The sequence below is a fragment of the Podarcis cretensis genome (genome assembly GCF_951804945.1).
Source record: "Podarcis cretensis genome assembly, chromosome: 9".
In the NCBI taxonomy this organism is placed as follows: Eukaryota; Metazoa; Chordata; class Lepidosauria; order Squamata; family Lacertidae; genus Podarcis; species Podarcis cretensis.
The window spans coordinates 40418569-40432790 of record NC_137178.1 but is presented as its reverse complement, the minus strand read 5'-3'; the positions used below and the strand labels follow the sequence as shown (position 1 = coordinate 40432790).

Below are 14222 nucleotides of genomic sequence, written 5' to 3'. Positions count from 1 at the left end.
GCTTGATTTATACTATTATTAAACCAACAAAGTTTCCAATGTAAAAATTTCTAATGTTAATAGTCATGCTTCTGAAAAAACAAGTATTTAACTGTGCTTCAGTAAAACTGGTTTTAATAAACCTAGGAGTACAATCCTAAATCTTTCGGCACATAGCCGACATGCCCTTTTGTTGCAAAAAACTTAATACGCTTACATACAAGAGACAGAATGTCTGCCTCTCTGTGTAGATACTAAGCAAAATCAATTGAAGAGTAATTGACTTTGATTAAGTTACTACCTGAGCTCAACCTTTATATATTATGTTCGAAGCCACCCAGATTGCCTGGGGCAACCCAGTCAGATGAGTGGGGTATTAACAATACGAATAATAATTTCTGAAAGTTTATTTTGCTGAAAGTGGCTTGATTCGCAGACTATTTGCCCAAGGTATACGGTAAGAATTTCAAATACATCAAATAGTAAGTAGAAATTGCACACTGGTTCTTAACATACACTGCAACCCTTTATATCAGCATTTGATTGACAGTTCACTATTCAACTTGTTAATGTCCATATTTTCTTACCAACTAGTTTGGTCGACCCAGACTAAACTAATTTCAATGGGAACTACAACTCAACTTACTGCCTTTAGAATCTTCAATGTCTCAAGTATTAATTGACAACATGCTTTCTAGATAGAGAAGCAAACACTGAATAGCTGTACAAGCATTTCTCTTCAAGTGGCTTTAATTATCTTATTCAACCATAGTCACTTTGTTCAACTACTCCTACCTACCTATCACTCCATCTTCTATACCTTGAAGTATAATGGCCAATTGTGTTTATAAAAAAGAAAAAGACACGAAGCCCATAACCATGCCATTTATATTAAATCTTTTTTTATTTTTGTATCTGATTTTAGACAGACTCTTGCACAGGGGGCTCATACCCATCAGCTCGCTCTACCTTGGCACCAGTTTCATCACCTGATGGCTTTCCAGCACCACCACCTTCACCATGCAGCTCCATCAGCTTGCCCACTGCAAATAATAATGCAACAGTTTGAATTAACACAGAGACAATTTTATGCTAAGATTCTACATTCAAAGTTAACAAAGTGCTTCTAAAGAATGAAGCCATGTTTAAAATTAAATTGATTGGCTGCTCAATACACTTTTTGAAAACAATCAAGACTTAACCTTTTATGATTTATGGGAATGTCAGAATTTGAAAATAGTAATCACTGTTTCATCTGGGACCGAAACAAATTGTCATCATTCATTCCCAACCAATGAATATAGCAAAAAATATTATTTAGATAAGATACCAAAATGCTTACATTCAAACTTGGGCTTCTTAAGCATCTTGACTTTACGAACATAGACATCATGAAGGGGATAGATGGACTGACACGCTTTTTCTATGTCTTTCCCAATGCTGTCTGGGATGCTAGAATGGAAAGAAATAAAGTTTGACTTCTTATGTTCAAATTAAGAATCACAGTATTGAAAACCCCCCAAAAGTAGTACCACTGTTTTTGGTAGTACCATTACATATCACCCCAAAAGTAGTACCATTACATATCCCAGAAAGCAGCCATTATTGCTGGAGCCTGAATGGAGATGACAGTTCTCCTCCACTGACTGTGCACCACAATGATAAAAAAAAGGATTTCAACTGAACCTGTGACTCCACATTTGAGCCAAAAACTTAAAATGACCAAATGTCCACAGGAGCCAACCAAATTATTGTGGGAAACCAATAAGCAGGACATGAGCAAAGTAGCACTCTCCCACTCTGAAGAAACTATACTGCCTCTGATTATGGAGAAAGTGCATAGCCATCCTGATTGGCACATTGGCAGAATTATGCTCCATGAATTTGTCAGAAAGATCTCAAGGAGCAAAGTCACACTGTAACATACCTCCACAACGGTAAATCTACTAAGGAATTTTATGGTGCCTGTCTCACAGAAACCCCATCACAAACACATGATGAGATTGCTACACGTGACTAGCAAACAATTCAAGAAAATTCAATATATTTGCCTAAAATTTGGAAACTTTTGGATAAAATTTGATAAATTATTTGGATAAAACAAGTATTAAGATACAACGAATGAGTACGAAGAATATTGTTTTAATAATACAGAGGGGCTGACAGAACAACTCTCCCACCATAAACTGAAGCTTTATGGAAATGGGTGTTAACGGTTGGCCTGGAACAGCTAAAATCTGCTGGAATATTTATATACACCGCTATGAAAATTAAAGCTAGATGGAATAAAAACTTCCTTCCTAAACATGGGACACAAATTTTAACCTACAGTTTATTGACAACTTCTTTCAGGTCATTTGTCTGCACTTCTCGTGTCATGATTTCCACCATCTTCTTGCGGATTTGGCGGACTTGCTGGTGTTGGGCATAGGAAGTCTTGCGAATCTGGTTAGTTCGCTTCTTGGTGAAGCCAACACAGAAAAGGCGCAGAAGATATCCATCTGTAGTTTTTACATCCACATGGGCCTCAATCATTGTCTGGAAAAAATTAACAGTTGTTCAATATACCCAAATAATGTACTTGAGTAAAAGTGTCTACTATAAATCTTGGACGAAGCAAAAAGACCAGGTGTTCAATGCTCAGTGCAACAAAGGAGGGATTATGTCAACACAGTCATCCAAGCAGCCACATCTACAAATCAACACCCCGATACCCAGTTAGAAACAGAATTCCTGGTTTTCATTTTTTATCCAGACAGCTCAAAAGTCACATTTTTCAAGACAACTTTGGTTCTTGAAATCGAAATTCATTCTGATTACGCAGATAAAATATAACTACAGGGTGTATTGCTAGTGTGTGAAACGTCAAGTTCCATGGATCCCCAGGCGTGCACCTCCAGATGGTGGAAACATCAGGTGCCAACCTGGAGCCTGGGCACCTTCACTTGGTTGCAAGAGGCCAATAGCCAGGTGCAAGATGTGCCTGGCAAATTTCGAATGTTGCCCAGTTAGCTAGCAATCTTTCATGATTATAAAATTTCAAATATGAATTTGGCACTGTGGGTATGCCAAATCTTTATTCATTATCCAGTCGGACTTTGGGGCAAGTTGATCCTATGTCGCTAAAAGAGGATTATCCAGTACCTAAGATTTCCACCACCCTGCAACAGCAATGAAGTGCAGCATTTACAGATTAGCACAATTACATGCAAATATTACTAACCTGCCATTTTTTGACCATCGAACACATTTTGTCACGTGTGAGATCCATTCCATGAAAGTTTGTCAGACAGTTTTTCCCTTGGACATCTTCTGTAATCAGTTTGAATTTACGGAAGGCAACTTCGTCATTCTGCAGGTCAGCAAGACTTACTTCAAATACTCGGCCCTTAAGTCCATCTGAGGCAATTTCTAAAAACACAAAATAATGTTAATGTGTCTTTCATGCAGACTCAAGGTAAAGGGACCCCTGAACATTAGGTCCAGTCGTGACTGACTCTGGGGTTGCGGCGCTCATCTCGCTTTATTGGCCGAGGGAGCCGGCGTACAGCTTCCAGGTCATGACGCCGTTTACCTTCCCGCCAGAGCGGTACCTATTTATCTACTTGCACTTTGACGTGCTTTCGAACTGCTACGTTGGAAGACTCATAATAAACTGTTAATGTAATAGCTAGAAACAAAAGTGTTTTGCCAATTTATTTTCTCCAGGGAATATGCAGGAGTGCTAGCTTTCCAAACAAACTGCCCTATAGACACTTTCAAGCAGTTTTGAATTCTTTTGCTTTGCATTTCACAAAAGTCCCAAGGCAGATAAGAATTCAACATCTCTGCAGTTAAAATTAGAAGGTTTGAGGCCTTGCTTTTAGAGTTGAAACATGGAACATACAACAATTAGTTTATAAATAAGTAGCAGCACCTATCAGCTCAGCATATTTTTACCTAGCAGGCCTTAGAATAAATCTTTTTCCAAAATTATGTAGCAGTTTTCTATCTAGGTAACTTACTTGTTCCCTGAGTCCTGGTGACCAATGTCTTCCCAATGTTTCGAATATTGAACATTGCTGGGGCCTTGACATCATACCAGTCCTTCTTTGAAAAGGGATCAACCCTGATTTCCAGGAAAAGAGAAAAGCTTTGTCAGACCTGCAACTTCCTATAATTCCAGAAACATTTGGAATACAGGTAGATGTCTTATACAGATTTCTGGGTCCATCTAGCATTATCTATACTCGGCAACCCATCTCCAGGGTTTCAGGGAAGTCTTCACCTTCTGCATGTGACTCCCTTGATATCCCAGCAAAACACCAAAGTTCATATTTTATGCAATTTTCACCCATCTACGCTGCACGCACTGGGCCTGCAAGCAAGTCCCGACGCCAAAAACTTTGCTTTTCATCCTTCTAAGTTATATTAAGAAAGGCGTAAACGGTGCTGAATTTACAGCACAGTCCTAGCCGTGTCTACCCAAAAGTAAGCTCAATTCAAGGAAAAGTCAGGTGAGGCTAGCAGCGTTAGTCAACTGCCACTTTACATCCTTGAACTACACTACCTGAGCTTTGGAGCCACCAGGCAAGATGATCGCCAGTACGTGACAGAGGCCCCATGATGCTTCTTTGAAACTTCCCATTTTATTCCAAAGCTCTGCTTAAAGCAGGGTGCACGCTGAACTGGGCCGAAAATTACTAGGAGGGAAAGGCCGGACGGGGCCCCCCAAATCAGGGCTCCAGGCACGAGATCTGCAGCCCTGCCCCTCTCCTCCCCTGGGGAACTCGCACGTGCCCCTTCTAGAACGGCTCCCGCGCGCTCCCCTGCCCGCCCGCTTCCCTTAGAGAGCCGCCATGTCAGCAGCGCTTTCCCTACACCCACCAACCACTCTCCTCAATCCGACCAACATCGGAGGCATCCGACGTTTGCGGGCCGCGGCTCCCACTCGGCCGCGCTCCGGCTACCCCGAAGCTTCTGCCCCGGCCTGACTTACACTTTCTTCTTGGCGCCTTTCTTGCCTCCTTTGGTGAGGCGCTTGTTCTTGCCAACCGCCATAGTGCCGCGCCGGGAGAAAAAGAGGCCGGAAACTCGACGCCCCGCGAGATTATACGAGAACCGGGCTCGCGCGAGATTTAATGCCGCTTTCAGCGCGTATCGCGAGAAACGGAGGGTCTCGGAGGAGGCAGCCTGAGGCAGGAAGTCACAGCGGCCTCTGGCGGTAGGTTGTCTATTTTGCACTTTCAGCCGAGTTAAGGAAGTACGTCCTGGACGCCTTTCCCTTGTTGAATCAGCGATGTCTTTTCCACGTGGTACAGGCTGAAAATCCTCCAGGGTTTATCCCTGGTAAATGCACGCGACACCCATGAAAAAAAGGCGTATCTCTCCCGCGAAGTTGCTTCTTCGCAGAACTCCTTTCCAGCAAAAACCAGGAGATTCTTATAAAAAAATACAGCCCACCACGGGAAGTTCGTTAGTACAGTCAGTGGCTTTTATGGCACAATGCTACTTTCGATTATCCTCACAAGGTATTTTATTGTTGCTCTTAACTACAAAGCAAAACACCAGAAACTTGACTATAACAAAGGGAAAGGGGCATGTAAGTTAATATTCACATTTGTTCAAAGCTGAATACTTTGCTTATGAGTTGCACAGAGTGGAGGTTAAAGTAAGAGCGGATGGACATTAGCATGATGAAGTAGGGAAGGCTGAACATTGTCAGCCAAGCCTTGATAGTGATAGTTATTACAAGTATTCGTTAGAATCTGAGCTCCTCAGAAGCCCTCTTGAAGAATTATATTGAGGGTTTGCATGCAGGAGGAAGCTGGGAGGATGAATACAGTATGCTTGCTCCTCCACTAGTTGGTGGGCTGCTGTCTGAAGTGGGAGTGCTGCTTGCACTGACTCGGTGGATGATGCAGAATCCTGATTTCCAGGGTTCTATCAGAAGGTCGGCAGTTCGAATCCCCACAACAGGGTGAGCTTCTGTTGCTCAGTCCCTGCTCCTGCCAACCTAGCAGTTCAAAAGCACATCAAAGTGCAAGTAGATAAATAGGTACCGCTCAGGCGGGAAGGTAAACGGCGTTTCCGTGTGCTGCTCTGGTTCGCCAGAAGCGGCTTAGTCATGCTGGCCACATGACCTGGAAGCTGTACTCCGGCTCCCTCGGCCAATAAAGCCAGATGAGCGTTGCAACCCCAGAGTCGGCCACGACTGGACCTAACGGTCAGGGATCCCTGTACCCTTTACCTTTACTATAACATGAAAAGCAAGTACAGAAAATTCCCCACTTCACATGCTTTGTGGAGGGTGAGGAGAATCTTGCAAACCTACGAAAATTTACTCTAAAAAAATCAAGAGAAACGTCACTTAAGGGAACTACTTCATTTCCCCCAACTTTTTTTCCTAACGAGATAATAGTAAAGGTAAAGGTACCCCTGCCCGTACGGGCCAGTCTTGACAGACTCTAGGGTTGTGCGCTCATCTCACTCTAGAAGCCGGGAGCCAGCGCTGTCCACAGACACTTCCGGGTCACGTGGCCAGTGTGACAAAGCTGCTCTGGCGAACCGGCACCAGAGCAGCACACGGAACACCATTTAACTTCCCGCTATAAAGCGGTACCTATTTATCTACTTGCACTTAGGGGTGCTTTCGAACTGCTAGGTGGGCAGGAACTGGGACCGAACGACGGGAGCTCACCCCGCCGCGGGGATTCGAACCACCGACCATGCGATCGGCAAGTCCTAGGCGCTGAGGTTTTACCCACAGCGCCACCCGCGCCGCACAATGAGATAATAGGTCTTCTTAATTTCATTACTATTATTTATTAAATTTGTATGCTGTCCTTCAGCTGGCCAAAGACCCCGGTAAAGTTCACAACAGTAAAATACAAAATGAGTATACAAAATACATAATCAAACAAAAACAAACCAATAGTGTTGGTTTGGGTTGTTTTTTTTAAAAAAATAGATAGTTGATCAACCAGACAACATTCTCTGACTGAAGAGAAACCTGGCGCCTAAAAATATGTAATGAAGGCGCCAGGAAAGCCGCCCTGGGAAGAGCATTCCACAAACTGAGAGTCACCACAGAAAAGGCCTGTTCTCATGTTGCCATCTTCCAAACCCCTTGTAGAAGAAGTAAACAAAGAAGGGCCTCAAATGATGACTGCAGGGCCCAGTTCATATGGGGAGAGGTTTGTCCTTGAGGTATTGCAGTTGTAAGTTGTTTAACCAGCACTTTGAACTGGGCCCAGACACTAATTGGCAACTGGTGCAGTCAGTTCAGGACCAGTATAATATGCTAAAATGGTCTTTCCCTGTTGAGCAACCTTGCCACCAAATTCTGCATCAGCTGAAGTTTCTGAAACATCTTCAGACCTGCAGATGTAAACGAGAAGTAGAGCTGTGTGTCGTGGGCATATTGCTGACAGCATACTCCAAAACTCTAGATAACCCCATTCAGCTGTTTCATGTAGATGTTAAACAGCACAGAGGATAAAAGTGAACCCTGAAGAACTCCACATTGATGGTTCCACAGGGCCAAAGAGCACTCCCCAAGCATCCCTCTCTGGAAACAACCATCCAAGTAGGAGTTGATCCACTGCAAAGTGGGGCTGCCTATCCCTAACTCAAGTAGCAGCTCCAGAAGAATACCATGGCTGATGGTATTGAAACCCGTCACGGACAATTAACAGGGACACATTTCCCCTGTCTCTCTCCCAGGAGAGGTCATCATACAGGATGACCAATCAGTTTCTGTGCCAAAAATGGGCCTAGACCCTGATGGAAATGGATCTAGGAAATCAATTTCCTCCAAAAGTGCCTGGGTTTGGTCTGTGACCACCCAAAAAGCCTTGTCCAAGAAGAGGAGACTGTAGTTGCTCAGATTTTCTGAATCCAGGGACCCTTAACAGCCAAACCATAAACCCAGCACTTACACTGTAATACTTACTAGTTACAGCAGTACTGAAGAATCTGGATTCCTTTCTCTTTCAGCAAAAGACTATGCTGGTGCAGCTTCCTCTTTTTAAAAAAACGGCAATGCATGTCTTACAAATAGGATCAATGGACTACATTTAACAATGGGACTTTAGAAGAGCAATTGAATGCACAGAACAGTTCAGTTGTAATTGCCCACATACTTTGAGATGTGAAGGCCTGGAAAAACCCAGAAACATTTAGAAGAAAACATTTTTCTCACTTTTATTTGTTTTTCTGGCAAAGAAATTGGTTGTTTGGGGTAGAATGAAAACCACTCTTGTGCAATGTTTTCCCTTTCAAAAAGATATTTCCTTAGGTAGCACTTCAAACACTGCTGCAAATTCCTACATCCAAGATTCAAAAGGTAATAACTCCTATTCTCTCACTCGTTGGATCATCACCTTGCCATGGTGAGTGGGCCTGCACGTTCCTCTGATCTTTGTGAGCAAAGCCATCGGGAGTCTCATACTCCCAGTAGGGTCACACAAGGTAGTAAAATCTGTAGGAGGAGGAGAAGAGGGATTACAACAGCAGGTCCATCTCAATCCAAGCATTAATTCCATTGAGTTTACAGTTGTGAAGCTGTGTCCCTTTTATTTTGTTTTTATTTACCCGTATCCCACTGAAAAGCACATAAATTTTTTTCATACCGCATTATGAATAGTGTTATATCACTCAAAAACATTTTTCAGATTTGTCTGCGTCATAGAATCAAAGAACTGTAGAGTTGGAAGGGACCCCAAGACTCATCTAGTCTAACCTCCTGCAATGCAGGAATCTCAACTAGATCCTACATGACAGATGGCCATCCAACCTCTGCTTGAAAACCTCCAATGAAGGGGAGTCTACAATCCCCCAAGGGAGTCTGTTCTACTGTCAAACACCTCTTACTTTCAGAAAGTTCTGTTCAGTCAGAATCTCCTTTCCTGTAACTTGAATCCATTAGTTCGGGTCCTGTCCTCTGGAGCAGGAAAAAAACAAACTTGCTCCATCTTCCATGTGACAGCCCTTTGAAGATGGCTATCATATCTCCTCTCAGTTTCCTTTTTACCAGGCTAAACATAACCAACGCCCTCGACTGTTCTTCTTAAGGATTGATTTCCAGACGTTTTATCATCTTGGTGACTATCCTCTGCACACGTTCCAGCTTGTTAATATCCTTAAATTGTGGCGCCCAGAACTGGACACAGTCCAGAGGACTTAGTTGGCTGGGCAACCCAAAAGTGTTCTAAACAAATAAATGAATGGGGGGGAGACATGTCTGCAGCTTCCCTCCTATCCTAGCCATGTATTTGATTCCACTTGAGGCTTTTACCTTGCATTTCAAGGCATGGATTCAGATAATTAAAAGGTGGTGGTGGTTCTGCCTGTTGAAAGACCACTTGAAGCAGGTAGTGCAGCCATGCAGGCTAGCCTAGTCCCATGCCCCCAGGTTGCTTAGAAAGGGCTTTATAAATGTGGTAATGTATGGGGGTGGGTGGGTCCTAACATAATCAGGATGCCCTTTGTATGGAGATGCTCTTAGCCATCAGTGAGAAACATATGGCCTTCCTAATCCCTGGGCATTGGTCATAGTTGCTGGGGCTGATGGGAGTTGTAGTTCAGCAACATCTAGAGCAGGCTTCCTCAACCTTGGCCCTCCAGATGTTTTTGGCCTACAACTCCCATGATCCCTAGCTAGCGGGACCAGTGGTCAGGGATGATGGGAATTGTAGTCTCAAAACATCTGGAGGGCCGAGGTTGAGGAAGCCTGATCTAGAGAGTCAAAGGTTCTCCAGCCCTGTTCTTCAAGCAATACAAATTTACTTGTATAAGAACATGAAAGCAAATATTTTCAGGGTTTTCAACATTGTTTCTAAGCGCCTTAAAAATTTATATAAGTATACCTATCCAAAACCATTTGCATTGCTCACATTCTACATATCTGGCATACAGTTGCATTAAAATTTCAAGTTCAGTAACTTGGAGGGAAGGTGTCATTTTGGATCTCTTATGGACACCCAGCATTTGGTCCAAGCGCTTCAAATTATGTCACTTGAAGAGAAGGAAGAAATGGCCTGAGTTGCTGATCTGATAAGATTTTATCACTTGAGGAACCAGAATTTCCAGTAGGACTGGGGAGAAAACCTGGCTAGTAAAAATTCAGAAGTAGTAGCACTTTCAGTAGTGTTAGACATTATGGCTCATGTGAATGGAATTTGGTTGATTTCAAAGAAACAGATTCCTTGCTGCCTTTGATCCCCGTAATTCATGACAATAATGCTTTTTGTTTTATAATGTGTGGTTCAAGTTTTAAATGTTGGTGAGCTGTACTTAAAGTTGTTTCCTGAAATTAATGGTCTGTTTTTAGGACGAGAAAGACCTACTGCATAACCCATGATACATGTGAGTTTTAAGCTTACATTCCAATGTAAACTTGTTCAAGTGAAACATCTATAGAAAACATGCTGCAACACTGGTGGGTCAAAGCAAATGTTAGTCTCAGGAATGCAATCAAAACTCAGCCTCTTACCAGTCCTGTCCCACCCCCAGCACCATTTGGGACCCCAACAGTGGCACTGTGCTGCTGTAATTGCAATATATATATATTTCTATATAATATGTCAGTATTATATAGAAAAATACTTATTAGATAGGGGGTCTTCTAAATTTTCAAATGACAAAACCAAATTCACATATTCTTTCGTCATTCTTATCTTTAGAACAAAAGAATAGTTCAGTAGAGTGAAGGATAGACATTCTTTTTTCCAAAATGGATTGGCTGCAATCAGTCGTAGCAGACATTTTTATTCCTGGGTTGACTCTAAGCATATGCACCTGGACTGGGTGTCAGCACTGTAGGCATTAAAAAAAAAGAAAAAAGCTCTGACTTTAAAAAAAATGGATGATTCACAGCTAGGAAACATCAGAATTCCAGTTCTGTTTGCTCAGCTTCTAACAAACAATATATGCTTCATTTTCCCACACATTTCTTGAAAAAGAGCTAGATACTGTGCTGTGTACATCTTAAAGGCTTAACTGACTGATTTTGGTGGATTAGTTCAGAGTGTGTTCTTATGTAAAAGCATTTGTCTTTGCAGTGCTAAACAGTGCAAATATTTTATATACCTCCAAGGCTTTGCAATCATGTAGCACTCAGTGCTTGAGTCTCTGCATGTATACTACTCAGAAATGTAGCGTCCAGGTCAAGGAAAGTCACCACTCATTTTTGCCTTGGTCAAACCACACCTGGAGTACTCTTTCTGGTCCTGGGCATCACAATCTAAAAAGAATATTGACAAGTTGCAACGTGTGCAGAGGAGGATGAGCAAAATGATCAAGGATCTGCAAACTAAGCCTAATGAGGAACAGTTGAGGGAGTTGGTCAAGTTTAGCCTGGGAAAGAGGAAACTTGAGATGAAATATGATAGCCATCTTCAAATATTTAAAGGGCTGTCACATGGACGATGGAGCAAGCTTGTTTTCTCCTGCTCCAAAGAGTAGTACTTGAACTAATGGATTCAAGTTACAAGACAGGATATTCCAACTAACAGGAAGAACCTTCTGATCCTAAGAGGTGCTTGACAGTGGAAGAGAAGAGACTCCCTTGGGATGTGACGGACTCTCATTCTTTTGAGGTTTTTAAGTAGAAGTTGGGCGGCCAGAAAAGACAGCAAGATCAAGGAAATAGAAGAGAAAGAAACAAAGGTTAAAATGCTATGAGTTACATGTTGCCAGGCAAAAAGAAGCAGTGGGTTCCCCAAGTTTCACAGCGACCCAGGAGTCTGGGGCCACAGTTGCATAGCAGGGATCTTGAAATGGCTACGCATGGACACAAGACATAACCTACCCTTCAAAGTTTGCAGACTGTGCTTCACCCAGGAAACTCTGCATGGTGGAGAACCCACTACAGGTGGTTTAAGGATGGGAAAGTTACCTCATGGGAGGCCACATGACTTCATGTCCCCTTAAGGGCATCAACTAACTTGGAGAGAAGCACACACAGAAAGAGAAGAGGCAAGGGAAGAGAGTAGAGGAGCTACTAGGGGTTGAAATTGTTCTGGAGCCTCCCATTGAGATTGGGCAGTGATGGGGCCCTTGGGGACAAAAACCTAAAGCCCCAGTTTAATGAGAAGTGTGTGTGTGGAGGGGTCCCTGAGACAAAACATGAACATGATTGAGACTGAGGCTAAGGAGGGAGGGGATTGAAAAACAAAAGGTTGCCAAGTAACTGGAGACCTGTTACCTTCAATTTTTTTTGCGAGTGGATGGAAGCATAGGTGAGCCAATCCAGATAGGTATAAGTTGACAGAGACTGTACTTGACCTTGCATGTCAGGAGTTAAAGAGTGGTGCACCAATAGATATCCATGTGAAAAACTGGTTGAGGTCCCTGTGGTTGATTTAACCAGAAGGGGCAGTGTTCATCAGGAAAATATATTTGTTCTCTTCAGGGGTGATTAATTGCCAAATAGAGGTTCGTGCCAAGAAGACCAGATGCAGAGTTGGGCATTGCATGCGTCTAGAAACCTTGCTCCTCTTCTAGGGCTTGCCAGTCTTTTTGGGCCACTGAGCAGATCTGTAATATGCTTCTGAACTCACTCCCGTTGGAGACACTGATCACTGATGGCTTTCCATCACCTAATTAACAACACATCTGTTCTCACAGGATTTCATGGGTTTTTGTTTAAGCTTGGTTTTAGGATTTCCTGCACTGTAATTACTGTTGCTGTTAATTTTTGATGATTTTAATTGTGCTCCTGGTTTTAAATGCTGTGTGATTTCATTATCTTGGGAACCACATTATGACCAGTGTCACGAAATGTGGTCTAAAGAATATTACTAAATAAATCAATAAAATGGGCACGTGTTTTAAAAATACATTTGGAGGAAAACAATCCATTTTAAAAGACATGAAATAAATAAACTACAAATGCAGTCAAACTAATGACCCCCCCCCCCCGCTTTTGCTTCTGGAGCAGACATTGCATGCAGAGCATTAACACAACTGTGTTTGGATTTGCTTGCAGTTCAGTATCTTACGTGCTCATGCTTTTATCCATTTTTTTTTTGAAAAATGTATTTGAAAGGGTGCTCCACTGGGTACGGGTGGGGTGCTGCCTCCTCGTTAGTTCTAAAGTAATTGCCTCTTGGCACGCCAATGAAATGTATGTTGGTATTGCAGCTGGTGTAGATCAGACCATCTTTCAGAAATTCCAGTTCAGTGTCCTTTATGTTTATGCATTACTTCAAGAGCTTTTTAAAACATTGGGTAAACAATGCATAGCAATGTATTCATTTTCCTTTTGGCTATTGAACTGAGAATTTATCATTTTATTTACCGCACCACTTTTATCAGCTCTGAACCAAGAGAGATTTTTGCTTTATTTTATTTTTGTACATGGTGTACTGACATACTGGGTGCAGATTTCCCCAAAGGCAGAATAGCGTCTCTTTTTTTAAGGACTCACTTGCACTTGCTAATGTTATTATGCTTGAATTTGTTCTTTAAAACAGCCCAACTGTAAAAAGTGACACTATGAAAATGTCACACGGTGTGATATAACACATTAGCAGCTGACTGGTTTGTTGTGAAGTGAAGTTTTGTAAACCACATTGAAGTCATTATACTCAACCCAAAGTACAGTGGTACCTCAGGTTAAGAACTTAATTCGTTCTGGAGTTCCGTTCTTAACCTGAAACTGTTCTTAACCTGAAGCACCACTTTAGCTAATGGGGTCTCCTGCTGCCGCTGCATCGCTGGAGCAAGATTTCTGTTCTCATCCTGAAGCAAAGTTCTTAACCCGAGGTACTATTTCTGGGTTAGCGGAGTCTGTAACCTGAAGCATCTGTAACCTGAAGCGTATGGAACCCGAGGTACCACTGTAAACTGCTTCACCTCCAAATCTGCAATCCTATGCACAGAGTGGGCCATAGTGGTTTAAACCTGAAAAACACTACAGAATAGGTAAACTCTTTCCTTTATTCCAACCGACACATTTCCATAATCACTAATTCCATAAAGGATTAAGTTTATGATGGGCAGACATAGGTCTTTATCAAAGTTCCCCGACACCAATCACTAGTGGTTTTTCAACTCAGCAAGAAAGGCTGAATTTTATAAAGGTTGACTTTAATCTTGTCATTGTTCATGTGAAAGTTCACTTGCATAACTGCTGGATATGACTGAGTTCAAAATTATTCTTGCTGCAGTGCATTACCATATCAGCTTTGGAACAAAAATCCATCCTGGCAGTTTGTTAACACCTTCTTCTGCCTCTACTGCTGCCTTTAATGATCAAA

At 42.3% G+C, this 14222-nt stretch overlaps 1 protein-coding gene and 1 long non-coding RNA gene across 2 annotated transcripts in view; both read right to left on the bottom strand.

Moving 5' to 3' along the window:
- LOC307224041 overlaps nt 1-10086 on the bottom strand; it is a 199050-nt gene extending 188964 nt beyond the window's left edge. The window contains exon 1 of the long non-coding RNA XR_013842389.1: nt 9551-10086. This is a non-coding gene — a long non-coding RNA (uncharacterized lncRNA). The remainder of the gene's footprint in view (nt 1-9550) is intronic.
- Nucleotides 860-5110, bottom strand: RPS3A (ribosomal protein S3A). Its single transcript, XM_079990368.1, has 6 exons — nt 4958-5110; nt 3984-4087; nt 3203-3390; nt 2309-2517; nt 1322-1431; nt 860-1022 (listed from the first exon to the last, which is right to left on the bottom strand). Exons 1-6 carry the CDS (start codon nt 5017-5019, stop codon nt 901-903), a joined length of 795 nt encoding a protein of 264 aa, XP_079846494.1. The 5' UTR covers nt 5020-5110; the 3' UTR covers nt 860-900.
- Nucleotides 10087-14222: the final 4136 nt, after the last annotated feature.

Excerpts from the sequence above, each read along its gene's own strand:
- RPS3A (XM_079990368.1), bottom strand. The coding sequence starts at position 5,019 with ATGGCGGTTGGCAAGAACAAGCGCCTCACCAAAGGAGGCAAGAAAGGC. Across the intron at positions 2,518-3,202 it reads CGATGGTCAAAAAATGGCAG|ACAATGATTGAGGCCCATGT; the intron begins GTTAGTAATATT and ends AATTTTTTCCAG. Across the intron at positions 1,023-1,321 it reads TAAGAAGCCCAAGTTTGAAT|TGGGCAAGCTGATGGAGCTG; the intron begins GTAAGCATTTTG and ends TATTATTTGCAG.